The sequence below is a fragment of the Carya illinoinensis genome, chromosome 1 (genome assembly GCF_018687715.1).
Source record: "Carya illinoinensis cultivar Pawnee chromosome 1, C.illinoinensisPawnee_v1, whole genome shotgun sequence".
In the NCBI taxonomy this organism is placed as follows: Eukaryota; Viridiplantae; Streptophyta; class Magnoliopsida; order Fagales; family Juglandaceae; genus Carya; species Carya illinoinensis.
This window is the reverse complement of record NC_056752.1, coordinates 21,699,682-21,724,000: the sequence shown is the minus strand read 5'-3', so window position 1 is coordinate 21,724,000 and position 24,319 is coordinate 21,699,682. Positions and strand designations below refer to the sequence as shown.

At 37.0% G+C, this 24,319-nt stretch overlaps 1 protein-coding gene across 4 annotated transcripts in view; it reads left to right on the top strand.

Annotated features, from left to right (window-relative positions):
* The window catches only part of LOC122313343 (beta-glucosidase 11-like), a 100,933-nt gene that overhangs the window by 28,728 nt on the left and 47,886 nt on the right, over positions 1–24,319 (top strand). Inside the window, exons 1-13 of one of the 4 annotated variants that reach the window (XM_043128250.1) lie at positions 8,191–8,410; positions 8,561–8,624; positions 8,768–8,823; positions 9,667–9,742; positions 9,839–9,910; positions 10,043–10,130; positions 11,125–11,386; positions 11,513–11,628; positions 11,773–11,993; positions 12,358–12,386; positions 12,478–12,565; positions 12,705–12,795; positions 12,943–13,373. In XM_043128250.1, the coding sequence (XP_042984184.1) occupies positions 8,279–8,410; positions 8,561–8,624; positions 8,768–8,823; positions 9,667–9,742; positions 9,839–9,910; positions 10,043–10,130; positions 11,125–11,386; positions 11,513–11,628; positions 11,773–11,993; positions 12,358–12,386; positions 12,478–12,565; positions 12,705–12,795; positions 12,943–13,192 (1,545 nt within the window). In that variant the 5' untranslated portion in view covers positions 8,191–8,278 and the 3' untranslated portion in view covers positions 13,193–13,373. Of the gene's footprint in view, positions 1–8,175; positions 8,411–8,560; positions 8,625–8,767; positions 8,824–9,666; positions 9,743–9,838; positions 9,911–10,042; positions 10,131–11,124; positions 11,387–11,512; positions 11,629–11,772; positions 11,994–12,357; positions 12,387–12,477; positions 12,566–12,704; positions 12,796–12,942; positions 13,374–24,319 lie in introns of those variants that run through there. The other 3 variants (XM_043128259.1, XM_043128292.1, XM_043128268.1) reach the window with 3 other exon arrangements.

The window sequence follows — 24,319 nt, the reverse complement described above, 5'->3', positions numbered from 1 at the left end:
CCAACCTAATCGCGTCCTCACACCATTAGCACAGCCGCATTATACGCACTCTACATAGGGAGGACCAACCCCAGCCTAACTCTAGACAAGTGATAAGTTAGCCAATGGTGGGGTATCACACCAACCAAGCTACTTGAGGCGCCCATGTCTCTCTCTCTCTCTCCCCTCAAGATGGGGGCCCAATCGACTTTTGAGGCAACTTAACTCCCTAAAGGTTAGACGATTCGACATCTCTTGCCAAGCGCCCCCCGGGGGGTTGCCTAGGGTGCATAGGTGTAGAGTGCAAATGAAAGAAAATGAAGGAAACAAGCTCATAAAGGAGGTCGTGGGGAAAGAAAAGTGCCATGTCCCTGCAGGCTTGCCTCAATCCATGTGTCGTCAGGCCAACCAAGTAAAGCAGCAAGGGAAAACAATAAAGTAATAATAAAGCAAAGCACGCGACAGAACATCAAAGGATAATGTTTGTTCATAAGTGATCGAGGTCTTTACAAAAGGAAAGAAAATCGTTACATATAAACTTTACACAAGACTTTACGTAGGAGGAAGGAAAAACAATCAGTCTAAGAGCACACTTAGGATCAGGTACTGCTCTATGAGGGTGCCTTTCTTTAGGGCCGCTGGGTCAGGAGCAAAAGTCGAGAGGTCCAACTACCGATATCTCTCCTAGGGTCCGAAAGCACGTGGTCCTCCATCCTCTCCAGACCCTCAAAGTAGCTGCAGCACCACACTTTGTCGCAGACCTGATAGACATGTGACAACTTCGGGTGCAACTAGAGAAGGGTCGTGTCAGCATTCCCAGTTGGCCTCTTCTTGGGTGGCTATCGCTCGATCCGCCTCAAGCTTCTCGACTCCAAGTCCTTCACTCTCTTCTTATATGCCTTGGAAAAGGCCCTCTTGTCCTCTAAGGACTTGGAGATCCCCTCGAACCTCCCTTCCAATCACTTGTATGACCAAGAGTCGGAGTCGTGCTGCTTAAGTAGCTTTGAGTTCTCGGCTTAAAGCTTTTCTAGCTCCTCTTGCTGGTGATCGAGTGACTCTTAAAGATTATCTCTCGCCTTCAACAAGAGCTTAGCCTCAAGGTGATGTGAGCCGGCCTCCTTCTAGGACCAGCCAGGGTAGCCTTGAGCTAGCTCTTGTGTTGGCGAAGGCGAAGTTCCTCTGCCTGTTGAATTGCACCTTGACGAGGGTGTTCTCCAGCTCCTCCTTGCACTCCCTCTCTTCTTTGGCACAGTGCATGGTCAAACGCTCCAAAGACTGAAGCGCTTGGTTCTTGTCCCCTAGCTCCTTCTAACCGTCCAAAATTAAGGCCACCAACTGCTCCAAACCCTGCCATGGGGAACCCTAGTTAGATTCATGAGGAACGTTCTAAAAAAAATGAAAAAGAAAAGAGCAAGCAACAAACTAATAGCAGATAGCCAACCTCTAAGAAGAATCCCCACAAACTTTAAGCCATTGCTTGGACCAAACCAAAGCGGGCCCCACAGGCCTCTAGCAGCAGGGCGGCCTCCTCCATGGGAGGGTCCTCGGTCACAACATCCTCACTCATCACTACCATTGGCCCCACGAGAATTGACTCAACCCCAGCATCTATTGGCACCAAGGCTGGGATAACAGTGGTGGAGAAAGTTGGGGGAGCATCGGCACATGCCAAAGTGGCCAGGGCTTCCCTAACCTTGCTAACCCCAGAGACAGTCTCCACCGAGTCTAAAGCCAAGACCATGTCAATAGAAGATAGAGAGACCCTGACACCCAGTGGAGCAGCTAAAACTTCACTGACCCCTACCCCCGTCATTGCAAGGTCAGTGTCGGTTGCATCGACCACAACTTTCTCAACCCATGACATGGCCTATGCAATCTCTTTCCCAATATCTATGTCATCACCCATAACAGGCTCATGATAGTAGGGGATAAGGGAGTCCATGATAGACACCCGATCAAGAAGATCCTCACCCCTGGAAGGATGTTCCTCAGGCATGGAAACGGGCGCCCCCTTGGGTTGGACATCAACAATATCAGAAAAATATTATAAAATTAAAAAAAAATTAGAATATATTTTTTTAATATTATTATTTTTTTTTAATTTTGAAAAAGTCAATTTTTTTTGTTTTATATAAAAGTTTAGAAAATTCATAATGATTATGTAATGATTATATAAAAAAAATTAAAATTTAAAAATTTAAAATTGAAAAATATTTATTGGAATGAAATGATTTGTGAAAACAAACGATGCTAAAATTTAGTTTTGATTTGGCAGACGAAACACAAATCAATCTAACTAAGGGATGTTTGGTGAATGATGAGATGAAAATTTTGTGAATAATGATAAAATAGTTTATGAATAGTAGTAAAATAGTTTGAATTAAATATTTATTGAGTTTTAGAAAATGAGAGAGAAAAGGGTAAATAAAAATTAATATAAAATTAAAATATTGTTAGAATATAATATTTTAATATTATTTTTATTTTAAAATTTGAAAAAGTTGAATTATTTTTTATTTGAAAATTTGGAAAGCCTATTCACATTAGCAAAGCGATTGCATCCCCAGTTTGTACAACTGAAGTGGTCTATGTATTGAAACGCCCACAAGGCCTAGTTTGGATTGAGAGTGGCTTTCAGCCATTTTAAGTCCATTTCATCTCATCGTTATAATTTTTATAAATTTTTACATAAAATATAATAAACATTTAACTTTTATAATTCTAAAACAGTAATCTTATCAATGAACTAATTAGTAATGGTTACACCCTTTTCCATCATATTTGAAGATCCTTCAATTTTCTTAGCATTTCAAGAATACTTTGAAGATAAAGCAAGAAAAAGTACTCCCAAAATGCTAATTTATTCGTGCATTTTTTCTGCTAATTTATGTTATTTTTTGTGAAAGTAGGAATCCAACCGCATATCACATCACACCACAGTGATCTTCCACTAGAAGCTGAGTATGAAGGATGGGTCAGCAAAAAAATTGTTTACACTTCTTAATCTTGACTAGCCTACATTTTGTATGTATTTGCTGTACACTACACACCACCAAGCATAGAACCCAGTAAGGAATGTGATTGAATCTTCTCTCTCTGAATGTAAGAAAGACTTCACGGCATATGCAGATCTGTGCTTCAAGAAGTTTGATGACAAGGTTTCTCATTGGACTACCCTGAATGGGGCCAACGTTTTCGTGCTTGGAGGCTATGATGGGGGTTATCTACCTCCTCAGCATTGTTCTTCTCCTTTTGGGTTTAACTACACTAAAGGCAACTCCACAACTAAGCAATATTTGGCAACTCACTATATCTTGTTTGTGCATGCATCAGCTGCTAGATTGTAGAAGGAAACGTACTAGTACAAGCATAATGGATCTATAGGAATCAACCTCTACGCTATTAGGGCTATACCTCTAACAAACACAACTAAAGATGCAATTGCTACTCAAAGAGCCAATGACTTCCTAATTGGTTGGTAAGTTACTTACAAATTATTCACAAGTAAAGTTGCAGTGGTATTGTCTTTTGGCATCTATTATTATTGTTAAGGATTTGTTTCACACCACCAACCACATGAATCACCTACAACGAACAAAGGGGCAGCACTGGTTGCCCTGGGGACACTCCGATGCCAAAGTCAAAATAAGAATATGAGGGTAATTGTATGTGGAAGATGAAGTAAATCAAGTTCAGAATTTGTTACCTCCTATAGACTATTTATAGAGGTTATTTCTTTGGAGTGATAAGTCCAATTAGCCTTGTGAAGCATTTTCCTTTTAGAAGTCTGAGCCTCTCTCCTATTAGGAATCTGAATTTCTTTCCTCTTAGGAGTCTAAATCAACATGTCTTATCTCTTCTTGACTTTATCTCTTAGCTAAATTATAAGCTGTGAGCTTGATTACTAGATGGTACAAATATCCTTCCAGTTACCCCACTAATTTTTTTTGTGCTAGCACAAGAAAAATTAAATACTTTGCATTCCCTATACTTGCTTTGGTTTTCCCCTACCCAACTAAGGGTCCATACCAGTTAGTGCATGGGCATCTCCAAGCTCTTGTGAAGCCTTAGAAAGGTTTTGAGAATTTTCAAGTCAATAATCTGTAAAATAAATCTTGAAAATGGGTCTCTAGATTCCTATTTGGTTCCTGATTTTCTGTTTGTTTTGTGCCAAATGGTGAAAAGCTCAGCATTGAGAGATAGGTAGGAGATGCACTCGACCACATTAGGGGTGAGCCCGAAACTCGATTTTGAGTTTGTATATTTGTGTGGATGTTTGCCTGAGAGATTGTTTATTGTCAACGAATAGTGCATATTTCCATGATTGGTTTTTTGTGTATACCTTTGTGGTCGTTTTTGCTATTGTTGGTAGTAGTGGATTTTCTAGCCCTTCGTGTAAATTGTTGTTGGTGTTGTAGTAACCAGTCAACTCCCTAGGTCCACATTAGGTGGTTGTTGAGCCCGTCAACTCGTTCTCAAAGGAAACCCGCATGATGAGGTTGTGGAGCTCAATGGCTTGTTCCCATAGGTAACCCACTAGCAGCGGTTATGGCACAAGCATAGACACTCGACATTTGCTAGAGAAGATGTTGTGCTCGTATTGATATCCAGGTGAGAGAGGTCAAGCAATCCAGAGAGTTGCCTGCCTGTTAGGTTCCTAGGAGGTCAAGTGATCCTTGACCTTTTCCACCTATGTGCTGGTAACAAGCGAGGTCGGGCAATCTAATAACTTGTCCCACCTGTTGACTCTCGGCGAGGTGTGAGTGGTGTCAGGCAGCCTTGCACTTTCTCTTTTTCATGGGCACTACAAGTTTTAAACTCGACACTGGTGGCTAACTGTTGGGGGTCGTTGTGTCTTTTACCTCCACGCCCTTTTTTGTTGCACTGCAAGTGTGTAACTCAACCTTTGGTGGCTAACTGTTGGAGGGACGTGGGATCTTTTGACTTCCACACCCTTTTTGGTTGTACTGTGAGTGTGTAACTCAACATTGGTGGCTAACTGTTGGGGGGTCATGGGGTCTTTTGACCTCTAGGCCCTTTTTGATTGCACTGCATCCTGAGAAGTTCTCACCAAAAACAAAATGGGTAAGTGCAATACAAATAACAAGTTTGATATTTGTAAACCTGAGCCATTCTACTAAAGTGTAGTGAAGGCTGGTGAGACATGGGTGATGCCCGCAGGTAGCCATACTTTAGCATTCATGAAGGCCTTCACGGGTAGTGACAGCACCACATCTGCTTTCCACAGAGACCTTAGTCTGGTTGCATGGTGGACATGTCAGTCTAGTTGCTCGCCAAGGGGCATTGGTCTCTTTGCCCACCGAGGGGTGCGAGTTTTTTTTTTTTTTTTTTTTTTTTTTTTTTTTTTTTTTTTTTTTTTTTTTTTTACGATGCTTGCTTTTGGATCCACTTCCTTTCTGATCTCTTCTGGTAAGTCTAGGTACTATCCAACTTCGCTTCCTACCTCCTTAGCCCCAAGAGAGCCTGCAATGTGTCTTCAGCATTCACAAAATTGTTTGATTGATCCATGAACTCCCTTAAGATCAATGGAGCTCTCTTGGCTAACTCTGCATGAATGGGCTTTAGGGCCAGATGCCCCCTAGGAGGATGGCCAAGGTGATCTTCTCATCTTAATGAGCCTTTCTTTGTTGAAGCACATCAAATAGGCTTTCAATCTTTCTCCCTCTTTTTGTTTTATGGTTAGCAAATAGGTGGCTGGTCTACAGCGCCTTCTACTTATCATAAACTGTGTAAGGAACTGTTTTGCTAGCTCTTCAAAACTTCCAATGGATCAAGGACATAGAGTCCCAAACCACCCCACGTTATCCCTTTCAGCGTCAGTGGGAAAGCACGGCAAGCCACTTCCCCAAGGAAGCTATGAAGAGTCATATGTGCCTTGAAATTTTCAAGGTGATCAGCGGGGTCCTTGGATCTGTCGTACAAGTCTTTCTGTGGCACTTTGATTTTGGACGGTAGAGGTACCGCCATGACTTCCTCATTGTAAGGAAGATTTGTACAAGTAAGCGGCTACTCCACTGGAAAGGAACCGCCCATCCTCTTCGTCGTCTCCTCGCACTTGCCAATCAAACTGCGTAGTTCATTGTGAGGTCTTCGTTTTCCTTCTTTAAAGTTTCCATGGCGTCTAACGCAATCTTCAACTTTTCTTTTGTTGCTGCTATCGTGCTTCCATACCAGTGGGTAGCGTATTTGTATCACAGTTTGCTAAAGAACGAGTCACGGTCAACATGTGGAAACCACGTTGACGTCCAATGAAAAGCTGAAATCAATGAAGATAAAATCCCATAGAGGGCACAACTGTATAGGACGTGTTCCACCACTGAACATAATCCCGAATCTGCAAATTATAGAATGATAGTGTTGGACGCCTGCAACCACTCTGATGCTAAAATCAGTCAAAAGTGTATATCCACTTAAGTAGATCTACATAAGTGTTTTAGGATTACCTCCACATGATACTTAGCTGTTCATTTTACCCCTAAATAATAGGTGTAATTTGCTCAACATATTAGTGCTTATCTATTCTATTAGACAATGGAATATCGGGCCACCATGGGCCTTTAGCCTTTAGTTTAGGCCCTATTTATTACTATAATCCATGGTTGGACCGAGGCACTAAAGGGACCCTCCAGTTTAGTTGATATATTATTATGTATTTTACTAGATTGGATGCATATAATAATATGGCCAAAATATTCTTTATAAAGTTTGTTTGTAACAGAAGCATGAACACGACAAAGTTTGTAGAAAAACTAGATGACAAATGTGTATATATATATACATATATGTATATATACTAGTAGTGAGAAAAGGTCCGAGGGACATTTGCCTAGTTGAGAGAAAATATATATCTACTATACATATGGAAAAATAAAATAATATACACATCAATCATCTGCAACAACGACAAGGCTATTTGAGTGTTTTTTCTTTCTTTCTTTTTTTCCTTGCATTTTTTTACTCATTTAAACATTTTTTTAAAATAAAATATTATTAAAAAAATATTTATTTAGTTATTAAGGGGGAAAAAAAGACAATTGGGACCCATTGTTGAAACCTACAGTATTTTCCTTAAGTTACTGTCCATTTAGTTGCTAGAAAGGACAAAACAGAAAAGAAAACATCAAAACATTCAAACCCAGTACCCGAATCTGGTTTACCCAAATTTTTCTATGTGGCTACCGGCTTGAGTTTGTTCCAGGCCAGAACCTGATTATCCAGATTTCGGATCGAGATAGGTTTCTTCGAAAAAAAGAAACAAAACCGGGTACTTAGTTTAAAATCCAATACCTGGATTGGATGTTCCCGAGTTTTTCTATGCGAGTATTGGCTTGGATTTGTTTCGAGCTAAAGCCCGTAACCAGAACTTGATTATTTGGATTCTAAACCGGGCCTAGAAAAAGCCAAATGAACAGGCCTTCAATAAGCCGTCTACTCACCCAAAGGCCGACCATATTATAAATCGGAAAGAGGCCGCAAGCCTTGCCTTCTCTTTCCACCATGCATTGATTGCTTCTTCTTAGATCCAAGTTGGATATAAAATTTATCTCAACTTATCTAATCTAATTATTATAATTTTATCAAATTTTTACACATAATATAATAAACAATTTAACTTTTTGAAATCTTAAAACAATAATAATATTAAAAAATAATATTTTATTCAACTTTTAACTTTTATCTCATTTCAACTCATTATTCAAATCGCATCTTATAATTAGTTAGAGGATTAGGATGCGTTTGGATGGTGAGATGAGTTGAATTAAGTTGTGAATGATAATATTTTATAAATTCTATTGAGATGTGTTTAATTTTTTAGGTTAAAATATATTTAACCTTTTAGAGTGAAATGTATAAAATAAATTGGGATAAGTTTAACTTTTGAATCCTTCTATAGTCACCGTTGTAGGCTCCCGCTAATGTATTTCATCTATTTATTGCTTTTTTTTTTCTCATGTATTTTTTTAATACCTTTAAATATTTTTTAAATAAATTTATAATATTATTAAAAAATATTTCTTTAATTATTATTAAAAAAAACCATCAAGGGCAGTGGGAGAATTTCGCGGGACACGTAGTATTTTTCTTTTTTTTTTTTAGGAAGAAACTAAAAAAATAATAAATTTTATCAATAATTAATTTAAAATAAATTGAGATGGCTTGGTTTGATTCGGACAAGATAATTATCGTGAGGACATTGTTAAAAGCTCTCTTTTATCTTTTCATTTTTATATATAATTACGAGTGACTGAACAGTAGTAGTACTGGATCAAGATTCAAAATGTTGAGGCTAGACTGGCTAGTAGTGGTTTCGCTGACGAATCTAGCAGTACTGGTTTTGAGTGCTGATAAATTTAGCAGAGATGACTTTCCTCCTGGTTTCGTGTTTGGGGCTTCGACCTCAGCTTATCAGGTTACCTTTTACCATTTTCGTCTGTTTTGATTGTTTAAGCATTCTGTTTTGATTTTGTTTTAGTAATTGTAATGAACGATCAAAGGCATCTATTCCGCCAAAATAATTGTACGATTTCTCTCACTTTTTCTAAAAACTCTTTTGCGAAAGGTTGAAGGTGCTGCAAACCAAGATGGGAGGACTCCCAGCATATGGGATACTTTCGCTAAAGCAGGTCAGTTTTTCTTTCTTTCTTTTTTTTTTTTTAAAAAAAGAAAGAAAGAAAAGGGATTCGGTTTCGATTGGAACAAGTTAATCAGAAATTTCATTATTCGAGAATAATAATTAGGATCGATTTAATTGCCCAACTCATCTCAGGTAATATGCATGGAGCCACTGGAGACACAGCATGTGATGGATATCATAAATATAAGGTCAGTCTACAAAATAGAAATCTAAACCCACCGATAGTGGGTCGAAATAGTACTGCGTCCCGACGCTTTTTTTCACTTAATGATTATTTTTTAATAGTGTTGTAAATTTAAAAAAAAAAAAAAAAAAGTTATTTAAAAGTGTTAAAAAATGTATGGAAAAAACAAAATAAAAAAAGAAGAAATATTTTTATAATTTTGGTCCCGAAATACAGTCACCCGTCTACAAAACTACCCTTTCTTACAAGCATGGGCGGAACCGGAAAACCTGGTTTTGGGGGCCCAAGTTACAAAATAAAAAATAAATAAATAAATAAATAAATAAGATAAATAAAAAATTAAAAAAGAAAAAGAAAAAGAACTAAGGGTAAAATACTAACATTTATATTGTCTACCTTATAAAAAATTAAAAAAAAAAAAATTAAAAACCTTTCAAAATTTAATTTTCATCCAATTCTGAAAATTTTGGACCCTCTTACCAGTTTCTCCCCTGCCTACTAGTTTTTTTCTTTCCTTTAAATACCGATCACATATACGAGGTCAATTAATTATCTTATTGTTTCTTGAAAATGCTAGATATAGTTTTAAGTTAGGTTGGGATAGTGAGTTAAAGCAAACTGAGTTGAGATAAAAGTTAAATAAAATATTATTATAATATTATTTTTTAATGTTATTATTGTTTGAAGTTTGAAAAAGTTGAATTATTTGTTGCATTTTGTGTGGAAATTTGTGAAACTCACTTTATGTTTCTATCTCGCCCACAACAAGTTTTATAAAAATGCTCCCAAAACATCACATGTACTTTACTGATTATGAAAATGCTTACAACAAATTTAACTATTCCAGGAGGATGTCCGGCTTATGAGGGACACAGGGTTAGAAGCTTACAGGTTTTCCATATCTTGGTCGAGGCTTTTACCAAGTATGATCACGCAACTACCCTCATGGACTCATCAATACTGTTAACCATGCATGCAAGAAGTAAGTGATTTCTGATTATGAATATTATTTCTTTCAGATGGAAGAGGAACTATCAATCCAAAGGGTTTACAGTATTACAACAATCTCATCAATGAACTAATCAGTCATGGTTGAAGCCAATTTCCATCATATATATATATATATATATATGATTTTAGTGATTTACTTTTTCAGAAAAGAAAATTTGTATGAGTAGATGAAAATTAGTATTTCTAACATTGTTCATTTTATGATTAAGCAGGAATACAACCACATGTTACATTACACCACCATGATCTTCCTCAAACACTGGAAGACGAGTATGGAGGATGGATTAGCCGAAAGAGTGTGTATGATTCTCAAATCTCATCATCTTAATTAACTTATTTTTACATATTTAGGAAACTTCAAATAAATAATTTCTCCCTTGCCCATGAAAAACCCTATGTTTCCCTCCCTCTAAATTCTTGTTTTGATACATAAGGACGTATTTTCTCTTGCTGAAGATGCATGTAGTGTGATCGGTAAAAGCGTGCGTAATTGCAAAGTGCCAAGGCTGAAGCTCTCCCAATTGCAAAGCACCAAAGTCGAAATATTTTGCCGCATTTACAAAAGTAATACAGCTTTTAGGTGCTTTTGGTGTGAGCTTAGAAAATAAGTTGTTATATGCCTTAGAAAATGATTTATTATCCTTTGAAACCAAAATAATAGTCCTAGATGATGACTTTCGAGATGGACCCCAAATTTTATATTTTAACCGAATATAATTTGTTACAAAAGAATAAAAAAGAGAAAGTTCATCATTTCAGTTTTTACATATTAAAGATTTTACTCTTTACATTCCAAACAACTAAAACTTGACACATTGTACCAGCCTCTAACTACAATATAACTTACATTTTGCTCCCTCGTTAAATTATAACAGCTGATTATGGTGAGGTTTGGATAGTAAGTTGAGATGAAAGTTGAATAAAATATTGTTATAATATTATTTTTTAATATTATTATTGTTTCAAAATTTTAATAAAATTGAATTTTTTTATTATATTTATGTAAAAATTTGAAAAAATTGTAATGATTAGATAAGATGGATTTTGTATCCAAACTAGACTTAAATGAAAATAAGATGACGTGATGCAATCTTGAAGTTGGAATGTTAATAGAAGGTGCAAAATATACCTTATTTTGTGAGCAAAATGCAAAATCGGTAATAGTTTGAGGGTGCAAAATATATATACTTTATCATCGCATGCAAAAAGAAAAAGAAAAAATAATATTGGTGCAGAGTACGTTGCTGCACAAAGCAAAGAATGTGAGTATTGAATAATCCAGATGCGGATGCAGGAAAGACTTCGAAGCATATGCGGATGTGTGCTTCAGGAAATTTGGTGACAGGGTTCCATATTGGACTACTTTTAATGAGGCCAATGTGTTTGTACTGGGGGGTTACGATGCTGGCAATTTACCTCCTCAGAGATGTTCATCTCCATCTCCATATGGGCTAAATTGCTCTAGAGGCAACTCCTCAACAGAGACATACTTGGCAGCTCATCATATCTTGTTGGCACATGCATCCGCTGCTAGATTGTACAAGAACAAATATCAGGTATTATTATGCATGCTGTTCATATTATGTACTGGATTCTGGCCATCATCTTAATTGCATGTGAACTTCATGACTAATTGCATAAAACAAAATGTTATTGATCTAGAGAAACTTTGGCCCCTGCAGGAGAAGCAGCACGGATTTATAGGAATCAATATCTTTGGTTATTGGTTCGTTCCTCTTACAAACAGCTCTGATGATAAAATTGCCGCTCAAAGAGCCAACGATTTCTTCTTTGGCTGGTAAGAAAGCTAAACGTTCATGCACTATCCGGTGTCTTCTGTCTTTTGCTTTCACAAGTGTATTGTGTGTTGTAGAGAGCTGACTCTGAACTTATAATTTAGGTTTTTAGCGATCTATATATATGTCTGTCATTTTGACTGTAGGATGGTAGATCCTTTGGTGTTTGGAGAATATCCTGATGCCATGAAAAAGAACGTAGGCTCAAGAATGCCGGTCTTCACCACTGCTGAATCCAATTGGATTAAGGGTTCATTTGACTTCCTTGGAGTGAACCATTACTCAACTATGTATGCCAAGGACAGCCCCAGTAGCCTGAAAATCAAAGAGAGAGAGTTTTTTGCAGACATGGCAGTAGAACTTTCAAGTATGTTGTTAAAATATACAGATTAAACTAGATAGATGGGGACTAGCTTCAACTAGTAGTAATTATTTGGTACTTCTCTAGTATGAATACCGCTTGATAATCCCATCCTATCATAGGATGACATGTCAATAAAAATTGATGTTTGAATTTTAATTATATGGTATGCTGCGATAAGATGGGATTACCCCGGGAATATCTAATAATTTTTCTCTAGCTAGAATGCAATTTTTTTTTACTCGGCATGAGTGAGCCTACCAAGTGAGCTGTGCTAATCCGTGGTTGATTCTGGAAGTTTCTTTACAGTGCTCGACAAAATGTTCAGCTCACTATAATTTTTATTTTTTGTTTTAAATGCTTGTTGCAGGCTTCGGAAATGATACATCCAGATTTGAGGTAAGCCTTTAAACAAAAAATGATAGAGCTCTTTTACTAATTATGTACTTGTTCAGTACTACATAATTAGTGACCATATTGTTTTACTCAGTTTCCAATTGTAGCCTGGGGCTTGCAAGAACTGCTGGAGTATATCAAGAGAGTTTATGGCAACCCTCCTGTTTACATCCATGAAAATGGTCTCTCTCTCTCTCTCTTCCCTTACACCAATATGTTGGGCATCCATTGAATAGGGTTTAGATGTAAGCACAATTTACTGTCAACTTGAGTTACAATCTAAATTAAGAAATGTGGCATGGCATATGCATGTCTGTATAGGTGAACGAATGATACGTAATTTGACATTGGAAGACTGGCCAAGGGTGGAATATTTGCATGCATACATTGGGAGTTTGCTTGATGCATTGAGGTGCGTGTATAGACCCCACATTACGTAACTACTCTCTATTTTCAGATCTTAGAAAATATTCCTGTAATTTTTGGCTGCAACTCTTTTTCGTTCTCTTCTTTATCCTCTTTACCCATTTGTTCTTTAATTTATTTTTTATTTTGGAAGGAATGGATCAAATACAAAAGGCTATTTTGCATGGTCCTTGTTGGATTTATTCGAGTTGTTGGATGGCTTGGAATCCGGATATGGCCTATACTTTGTTGACTTGGATGATCCTGATTTAAAAAGGCAACCAAAACTTTCTGCCCATTGGTACTCCCATTTTCTCAAGAGATCAAAAGGCATGAGATTACATGGACTCACTGAACTTGGGATGAACTTATCTGCACTTTCGCACTCTGCTTTCTTTCAATAGATTCTTCTTTCCACTTGCCGTTGCACAATGGTTTGGTGGTTTTACTTTTATGCCAAAAGTGTTATCAATTTTTTATTGCATTGCTGGCTACTCCACAAATATTATGTCTTGGAAAAAAGACAGAATTATATGTAAATTGTTGACACTTGGAAAGTAAGTAAAAACTAGCATCATTATATCATGGGGCTAACATCAATGATGGCAGAACCCTGAAATCAGTCCCTAGAATTGTTAAACCGGGGTAGTCAGGACAAGCTAGAGGGTATTTCAACATTGAAAAGCAGTTGCAAAACAGTCAATTACAGAGTAATTTCTACTTCAAAAAATAAAAATAAAATAAAATAAAAAGACTAAGGATTTTCTAAAGTATTTTGTCATTTCATTTGACAACAAGACGTGGAATGATTAAAATGCACTGTTTCATACTAAATAAAATACCATTCGTTTCAAGTAAAATGGAGTGAATTATGTCATAATATTGCAAGGCTATTTTATTTTATTTGGAATATAAGCTCAATGGCATGAGTGAGTTGTAATTAATAGTACGTATGCATGTATGTATGAGACATGAGACACTAAACCACTCATAGGACTTACATATGTTGCGGGAAAATCAGTTAATAATTTCTTTTAGTAGAAAATTAAGCTATAACCGCCTACGTACGTACCCAAGATCATAAAGGATAACCATGTGGTAAAACAAAAGATATATGAATAAGATGGTTATAAACCACAGAAGGTTCTAGAGTTTGACTGCCAAAGACAAGTATTAGAGTTTCCTTTCATTTTGTTAGAAGTTTTTCCCATATGAAGATATAAGGTTAGGTTTTTTAGCTTCAATTTGCCAAGAAGCTCGTAAGTGGAATGTAAGATAGAACGGAGAACAAACCCACACTTCAAATTGATACGCCCTTGTATAAACTCGCTTCACTTTCCCTCTAGTGATCCACTTGAATACATAGAAGGGTGCATCAATTTCGAAAGAATCATTTTCTTTCCGCATTTGGAATCACCACAGAGATTAGAAGTAAATAAAACCCAGATAACATCTCAAACATATACCCAAACTGAAATGTCAAAAACAGAAAAAAAAAAACAATAGGGATCTACAGAACTTACCATCCGGGGATTTTGTCTTGGAATGAACCGGAGAGGTCAGGACCCCAAAGAAAACAAACAACAAACTAACAATGTTTTTCTGGTGCATCTTTCCCACGCAAAAAGGGATCAGATACCCAGAAAGAGAAAACAGGAAATGTGTTTTCTTTCAACTTAAATAATTGAGTGAAGAACCCAGAAGATTTATGGATGAAGATGACTAAAAATCATCGTTGAATAAACAGCTCCAATGATAATTTGTTAAAGGTAATTTGGTGGGTTTTTTGGGTTGGCTGTAGTGACTAAAATTAGGCAGAGGAGGAAGAAGGAATGCATTGACAGCTAAAAATGGTTGAGAATGAGAAAGTGGCATCGCAACAGTCAGAGCGGAAGGTGAGGAGAGAATGAGAGCCCCCCAACGTTTTCCGGACACTTTTTTCTCTCTCTATTTCTTCGCCCGCCCTGCATGTTTCAACTCTTGATTTTGTAAGGACGTGTTTGGTGCCCCCATCAACTTTTTACTTTCTTACAATTTTTTAAGGGATTAGCTATGGCAACCCATCCCTAACATCCTTCCTCGTTCAGAGAGTGGATAAATGTCATTAGGCTGGAAGATATTGATTCGCTATAATGATACCCTTACTACCTCATTACTACTTATGTACTACTCAAGCTTACATGGCTTTATTTTTTTTTTTCCTTTTGTTCTATATTATGCCCTTTTGCACTACCTTCTGTCATAAGTTTTATGTCTAACTATCAAATATTCAAATCTTCTAGCTCTACCTTCTGTCATAAGTTTTATGTCCGACTATCAAATATTCAAATCTTCTAGCTTTAGGACATGCCTATCATTCCCTCCACTACATCTGAGACTCAAATCTCTTCGTTAGTTTCTTTTTTAAATAAAATATAAAAAACTACAATTTCAGACCTTAACATTTTTACACCTTTTGTAACAGTCCACTAGAAATTTAATGATAGAATTTCTATAGACTTTAGGAAGATTTTGAAAACTCCGTAAGTTTTCATGAATCGACTAATCGCAAAAGTTTTACTCTGTCAACATAGTCAATATTATCACTTACTATGGTGCCAGAAATGCGATTTTATCTATTTGAAGTAATTAAAAGTGTCAGAATATGTTATAATTTGTGCCACTAGACTCAGTTCAATATTTAGGATTTTATGGTGCAATAACCTATTTTCATAATTTTGGACGAAACACTTGTTTGAAACTGTGAATTTATTTTTAGGGGCACTTCGAGGTTAAGTCTTAGTAAACGATTTTCACTATAGGTTAATATGAATATTTAGGGTTTTTTAGTACTAAGTTTATTACGCATTTTTTTGGAGTAAATAGTAACCTTAATAAGCGTACTAAGTGTAGTGTTTTCAAAATTACAGTGTAGAATGCCCAAATTATGTTAGAAAAGTTGTATTTGGACACTTGGAAAGATCTTAGCCACACATAATGAATAGTATTAGACACTTGGCATAAAAAAGAACTATTAAATGGATTTGTGAAGGAAATTAAAGTATAAGATCATGCCACCTAAACAAAACCTTTTTCATATGATTAACCAAATTGAGCCAGATCAAATAGGGTTTCACCCTAGTGAAACCCTAAATGGTTGGAATCCAATTGAAACCCCAAAAGTTTGGTTGAAACTGAAACCCTAAACGGTTTCCCCAAACCCTAAAATTGGCATTCAAATCCTTTTTTATCCAATTTCTAGCATTGTGTTTAATCATTTGATTAAATCACTTTCACATGCTATTAATTTCTCAAATTCTTGTTATGACATCATTATCCAACCTTTTAAATCTTGGAATTTGATTGGGCAAAAAAAAAAAAATAGATTTGGGCTTGATAGCATCTCAAACCCTAACCAAATCCCCTTTAAACCCTAAATTGAAGTCCACTTGGTTGAGGCCCACCAAGGCCCACGAATTTGGCCACCTTGGCAAAACTTCTTGAAGAAGTTTCCTCTCCCACATGGCAGACCATCCACTGCCCTTGGCTACCCAAAAATGCCTTGATGTGAAGGAGAATCCACCTCATCAACCTCCATTCCTCACAGCTTCTGCAGACAGTTCTTTGCCCCTCATTATTCTTCACTTTATGTCACATAGCCACCTCCACTCAAGGGTCATTCAACTCCATATCTTCATCTTCCAGAATTCTTGAGTTGTGCAAGACACACTTCCTTCCCTTTCATCACTTCTTCACCCCGTTCTTAGAGAGAAACCCAAAAGAGCTCTCTCGGGCAGATTTCTGGGTCTTTTTGAATGGCCATTTTAGACCATTTGTAAGTATTTTCACATGATGACTCCTCCATAAACGTTGTTCCTCTTTAAGTATAGTTTCCGTAGATATATTATTCGTATCATTCAATGGTCATTTGGTCATTTAAAAGTATTTTTAATCATAGAAAGGTCATTCTGGGGGTGAAACTGGAGAGTATGTTATGTTTATGAGTTTCCATTGAGGTTTTGTTGCATGAATAAAGTTTTTTATGGTAGATTTTTTTAGATCTAGAAACTTGAAAACAGGAAGTGGAAAAACAGTTTTTGTTTGGAGAAAGTTTGAATATTTTGTGGTTTGATCTTACTCTAAAGGCTTTAATATTTTTATATGATGATTATAAGTCTCTTATTTTCATGTTAGGATGTAATTTGGAGATATTTAGTATTAGTTTCAAAGATATGATTTTTCTATGCAAGAGGATTTCAGTTAGGCCTAAGATTTGATGTTTTTGGATTTGATCCATATTTTATTGATTTTTTAGTCATGTGATTTTAAGTTTTATGGTTGGATATTCTTTAGGACACATTTTTTAAACCATGTGATGCTTTATTTCAAAGATCTCACCTTCTTAAACCGTTGATCAAAAGATTTATCAAAACTAGTTGAGGAAAAAGTTTCTGTTTTTGGACTAAGTGTAAAACCAAAAACTCCAAGTATTATTTTGTGATTTTGGTGACTTTAGTTTGATGATTTAAAGCATGGTTGATCTTAGGATAATTTTATGAATATGCTAGAAGTAAGATTTGATTGTTTGAAATTATTGGAGATGTTTTGATTTAGGGTCAAAACTTGTGATTCAAGTGTTTAGATCTGTTTACAAAAAGTTTGGTGTTGATTATTAGTTTTTTCTAAATGAATGTTTTAAATATGGTTTCAAACTTAGGATAGGAAGATCTTTGTTGCAAAAATTTGGTTTAAGCATGAGTTTTGAAGTTGGAAGAAATTGCAACAAAAAATTAAGTGAAATGACCTATGGATGTTTCGGCCATAGTGTGTTTTCCTTAGTTGTGATTTGATTTAAAATTTTCTGAGTTGATATTTGAGTTTAGGACAAAATTTACATGAGGAATATAAATTTTAGAAATTTTTGGAATTAGGATGTGAAATCCTTAAGTTAAGGGTAAAATGATCATTTTTCCACATATAGAGAGTAAAATGGTCATTTTACTATAAGTTTTCTCTTTTACACATTTCTAATTGTTAGTAATCTAACTTTTAGAATACTCTCTTATAGTTCGTCATGTTTCGCACTTTATTATCATAAAACGCGACGATCGAGGTAAGTTAGCTTCTAACTTACTATCAGTTGACTGTGTATGTATGATGGTTAAGGGAACTACAATTAATGTATGTATGATGGGTAAGGGAACTATAATTTTTGTATGCATGTTGTCATATATGACATGCTATGCCACATCATTACATGTTTATCTGTTATACATGATTCATTCTGTCACGAATGCTTATTTGTTGCACAATCTATTATGTCAAGTATTTTTATATGTTACAAGTATGTCATATTATGTTATGCCATCTGTTACATATATGACATGTCACATAATATTTACTGTTACATGGTATGCCATGTTATGAAATGTTGTCTGTTATATATTATGTCATACTACCAAATATTCCTATCTCAAGTAAGTCATGTCTCTCAAGTTACATTCAAGTCATGTTATGTGACGTCAGGACTTCTGTTCTTTCGTATTCCAGTCACGTTTCATTTCGAATACAGTTGTGTATTTTGAGAACAATTAAGTTTCAATTATAAGTTAATTTGTACTACAGTCAAGAATGATACGCACTGCCTGATATTGCAGTCAAGGCTATGCACTGCCGAGTATTAAGGTGAAGGAGTATAATCTACCGTATTACAAATGGTTAAATCAATTAAGTTATGTTATGGTGAAGGATAATACGTGCTATCTGGTACTGCGGTCAAAGCTCTGCGCTGCCAAGTACAACGATGAAGGAGTATAATCTATCATTATGTTAAGTTATGTTACGATCAAGGATAACACGCGATGCCTGGTACTGCGGTCAAGGTTATGCGCTGCCGAGTAATATGGTGAATGAGTATAATCTACTGTTATGTTAAGTTATGTTACAGTCAAGGATAATATGCGCTGCCAAGTACTATGGTGAATGAGTATAATCTACCGTACTACAGAAGGATGATACACGCTGCCTGGTACTGTGGTTAAGGCTATGCGCTGCCGAGTACTACGGTGAAGGTGTATAATCTGTTGTTATGTTATGTTATGTTCACGTTATATTTCAAGTTTACGTTCATGTCATGTTATGTTTACGTACATGTTATGTTCAAGTTCACGTCTATGTTATGTTATGTTCACGTTCACATTATATCTCAAATTCACGTTTATATCATATTATGCTCAGATTTATGTTAAGTTCAAGTTCATGTTTATGTTATATATGTTCACGTTCATGCTATTTTTCAAGTCTATGTTATGTTTCAAGTTTACGTCCATGTTATGTTGCTAGTTCATGTTATGTTTCGTTCTTGTTATGTTGTTGGTCCATGTTATGTTTTAAGTTCAAGTTTATATCATGTCAAGTCAAGTTTAGTTCATGTTTCTGTTCAGTGTATGTCAGTTATGCCATGCTATATGTCAAGTTATGTTATGCTTACTTACAACTTTAATTATGCATTCATACTTTTACTACTATGCATGCATCATTAATCTGTGTGAAAGTTTTTTGTTAACTTGCTAAGATTTGTAATCAGATTTCACCGTGGTAGTCCCAACTACCATTCCCCCTGAATGGTAGGCGATGTGTCAGGTTCAAAATAGGGAGCCGACACCGATAGGCTAGAAGAGGTTGACTAGATGCTGCAGACACGATGCGGAGCTTTCAGCTTCTATAGTTAGTTTTTTTTACAGTATTCTAGTCTCGTTTGTCGAGTTACACGAGTTACTCGATGAACTGGCTCAATAGTGTATTTTGGTAATGTAAATATGGAGTCTAGTCTTCCATGTTTTGAGATTACAGTCTTATGAGACTCTTACTGTAATTGTGGATATTTATTTTGTTAAGTATGCATGGATTATGCTTTAATTATTTAGGATGTTATAAGTTTGGTGCATAGTATTAAAAGAAAAATTATCCACTGAGAATATTACATAATGCTAGATGCATGTTAGGAATATTGCATCTTATATGAACGGGATAGATAACCTTGTGTTGCATGTCCCGACGCTTCATACGTCCGTCCGATCCCAAACGGAAATCTGTGGCATCACACCTTTCATCTCCATCATGAATTAGGTGGAGCCTCCTCTCCATCACAAAAGGGCAGAAGATAGAGTTGAAGAAAAAAATAAAAATAAAGCCACATAAGCTTGGGTAGTAAACAAGTAGTAGAAACAAGATGGTGTATGACAAGTTAGTCATCGATCCAAAACAGGTTGCAACTCAAGCCTTATCAATGCAGAAATATATTTAAGAACAAACTCTATCACCACATCCAAATCTGAAGAATTATTGCAGATGGAAGCTACCTCAATCTGGTTTGGTTAAACTTAACGTGGATGAAGCCATGTTCTCAAACCAATAGAAGGCATGTGTAGGGGCAATCTTAAGAGACCTAAATGGTAAGGTTCTCTTTGCTGTTAGTATAAAAGAACAGAATGTTACTGAACCAGAGGCCGTGGAGATACTTGCTACGTTGAGAGGGTTACAATTTTGCTTGCAATGAGGGATTACTCAACTTGTTCTTGAGAGTGACTGTTTGATGATGATCAAGGCTATTTAAGATGAAACAATTGCTTCCTTCTCTATTTTATTTCATGTGCTGCAAGAAATCAAAAATCTTATGAGAAGGTTTAACTTATGTACTATCCAACATGTCCATAGATTAGGCAATCAAGTTGCCCTTGGGTTGGCTCGTTATGCTTGGCATGTAGAGGATGTAGTAATGTGGGAGGATGTGAACCCTCTGCCTATCTCCCAAATTGTTTGGGTTGATAAGGTTTCTTTGTAATTCCTTTAGTTTATAATGAAGATTTCTTCCTATAAAAAATAAAAAGAAATTAAAAAATATAAACAAGTAGTTGTGGGATAGTAAACGTATCATTACCCATCAACAATACTAGTGTGCCCTTATAACTTTACGTAAAATGGACAATAATTTTATAAAATTAAAATCCATTTTTAATATTGGAAGGGTATTCTTCATCTACTATTGAAACTTTAAATTCTAAAGTAAAAAATCTCATTACATTGGGCTCTTTGATTTTGGAAATTCAAATGTTGGTTAGAAGATTCTAGGATTGTGAGGTTCTTAAGATTGGTGAACAGGGTAATGAAACTGCTCACTTGCTAGCTCGGCATGCTAAGGTGGTGGAAAATACGGTTAAATGGTGACACCATTTTCCTAATTTTATTCAGTCTCGAGTATTAATAGATGTTGTAATATAATTTTGCACTATGATGTATTTTGACACTTTTATATGAATGAAATCTTCTTCTTATAAAAAAAATTTAAAAAAAAAATTATTTTTAATAAAATTACATGATTGTATTGATTAATGGTATAAGAAATGTAAGTATATCGTTACTAGTATTTAGTTTTATATTCATGAAAAGAAACACATACGGTTTTTGACGCCCCCAAATCCCCATGCACGGATACGGGGAAATCGAGACGTCCGGATGATGACCTCACGGGTCATCACCCTATCGACGTGTGCCAAGTGTGTGTATAAGCGAAGAATGTGCACGAGAAATACGCAGCGAAAAGCAAGTCAATAACTAAGTACCAGAATTTTTCTTGTTTAATACAAAGCTATTCAAAACATACATAAATAAATATTACAAGACACAAATATAATTTTAAACTAAATACAAAACATGACATCAGCACCCTAGCGGAGCCGCATCCTCGGGCTCAGCCTCCTCCTCCTCATCCTCGATCTCTGCACCAAAATCTACGATACTAAAAATGGTGCCGCAGGTAAGTAAACTCCAAACACCATTAGATAAAAACATATAAAACTCAAACAATATGCATGAAATAAAACCCAATGCACATGCGCCATAAAATATGATTTTTTTCACGCACGCCAAAAACTCATTTGGCCCACAAAAACATATCCTTAAAATCAAGCCTCGCCATTATCCCAGATAATGGCCCAAACCACCGTTTTCCCAGAAAATGGATCAAAACCCTCGGAAACCAAGCATCACCATTTTTCCAGAAAATGGCCCACATCCGAAAACCATAAAAACAAACCGGTTATGCATGCACCATGATCTCCCCTAGGGATCACCCGCACACCCTGGCTCTGTGCCACACCGCAAGTAACGACCACGCATGTGACACCTAAACGAGTGATGCCCAGACTCGCGCCCTGCGCGTACCTGACCAGGTCATCCTCTAGTCCCTGCCACTCTAGGGATCACGGAGTCGACACGACAGCGTTACCGTATCGTGCGATCCGGTTGTCGCCCTGCGACGACCCAGGGGATGTCACTCAGTTTTATCCACTCCCGAGTGACCAGAGGAGCTCCACCGAGATAATAACCCATCCCAGCTTGGGCTCGTGTAACACACGCACCCAAAAACCATTTACGCCAATAAAATGAGATTTTCTCAAATAAATAAAATGCACATATACACAAAATGCAACTCACGCCTCATGGCTCTAATAAAATCAAGTAATCACAAACAACCAAAACCAAGCACTCCGTCCTCAATCCATCCGACCCCCGAACTCCTCGGACTCAGTCCGGAATCAGCCAACCAACAACAATAATTTATTGAAAGAGCAAAATATATTTAAATCTAAAAGTAGGGTTTGAAAAATACTTACAGCGCTATACGGTATTTTTAGAAAGCTTGAGGCGTTGCAAACAGCGGAAGGAAAGCAACGTAACAATGAAAATTCACTGTGGCCGTGGGTTGTAAAATACCCACTTTTTGAACAAGGACAAACCAAGGCTCGGGATTGATAGAGAATGGCCTTAAGATATTTATGAAGCTAAGGGAAATGAGTGTTGGCCGTGGGTGGTAGTGGAAATGGCGGTCGAAGGCCAAAAAGGGGCTGAACGGAGTTGAGCTCGTGGGAGCTGCTCCGGCAACGGATCGAGGCCAGAAATAGGTGGTTTAGGTCGGCAAGAGGTAGGAGAAGAAGCTGTGAAAAGATGGTGGCCGGAGGTGGTACGACAGCGCTGGAAACGGTGAAAAATCGTATAGCTTGGAGGAGCTCGTGGCGGCTAACGGTGGCTCGAATGGAGGTGAAACTTGGTGGAGATGTTCACCGGTGAGAGGGGAAGAAAACTGGGTGGGTGGTGTAGGCCACGCCGCCGGCGAGCTGCAGTTCTGAGCTGCAAAAGCAACCAGCGACAGGGGCAAAAATAGAGCAGGTGCAGCGACTTCCGGCGGCTCTCGAAGGCTAACGGCTGGTCCGATAGCTCTAAAAATTGTTGGAGATGATCTCTGGTGGAAGGGGAAGAGAATGGTGGTGACGGTGCACTAAAAGGTGGCCGGACGGCGGAGAACGAGGCTGACAAATAGGTGGCGACGGAAGGAAAAAAAAAAGGGGCTGCTGCGTACGCGGGAGAGGAGGAAGAAGAAGGAAAAAGAAAAGGAAGAAAAAGAAGGAAAAAGAAAGAAAAAGAAAGAAAAGAAAAGGGAAAAGAAAAAGAAAAAAGAAAAGAAATGAGGTCCAATCCTCACTCTGGAAACCAAAAACAGATCCGCTGAAAACGATATTAAAAACCGTAAAACGACTAAAATAAATTAAACACCACCTCAAATAAATTAAAAACCAATTAAAACACATTAATTTAAAATAAATAAACTAATATATTAATTAAATTAAAAACAACCCTTCAATGAAAATACACGTAAAAGCGGGTCATCACATCCTCCCCCCCTTAAAACAAATTTCGTCCTCAAAATTTGCAAGATCAACTACTAACTTAAATCAAGCTACATAAAATCACATAAACCATCTGTGACCAAGATTAAGATACGTACCTTCATTACTCAAACAAGTACGGGTATTGTTCCCTCATGTCCGCTACTCGCTCCCAGGAGAAGTCTTGAGCTAACGGATCTCCCCATGCCACCTTAACCAAAGGTATCGTTTTGGACCTCAACTGTTGCTCCTTCCAATCTATGATCTGCGACGGAACAACCTCGTAAGTGAGATTCGGTTGCAACTGAATACCCTCTGGGTCGACGAAGCGTGGCTCTTGCTGTCCAAAGCTCTTCTTCAAGGACGATACGTGGAAGACATCATGAATATCCCTAAAATACTCTGGCAAAGCAACTCTATAGGCGACGGACCCTATCTTCTCCAGAATCTGAAAAGGGCCGACATACCTCGGATCCAGTTTCCTCTTCTTACCAAAACGCTTAACACCTCTCATGGGAGAGACTTTGAGATAAACCCAATCACCAACTTCAAAAGATAACTCTCTCCTCCTGGTATCAGCGTAGCTTTTCTGGCGACTCTGAGCTACCGCCATTTTATCTCTGATGATCCGGACTTGGCTTTGCATCTCTTGAATTATTTCGGGTCCAATAATCTTACTCTCCCCGATTTCATCCCAACACAAGGGCGATTTGCACTTCCTCCCATAAAGAGCTTCATAGGGGGCCATCTGAATGGTCGCATGAAAGCAGTTATTATATGCAAACTCTATGAGTAGCAAATGGTTTTCCCAACTCCCTTGAAATTCCA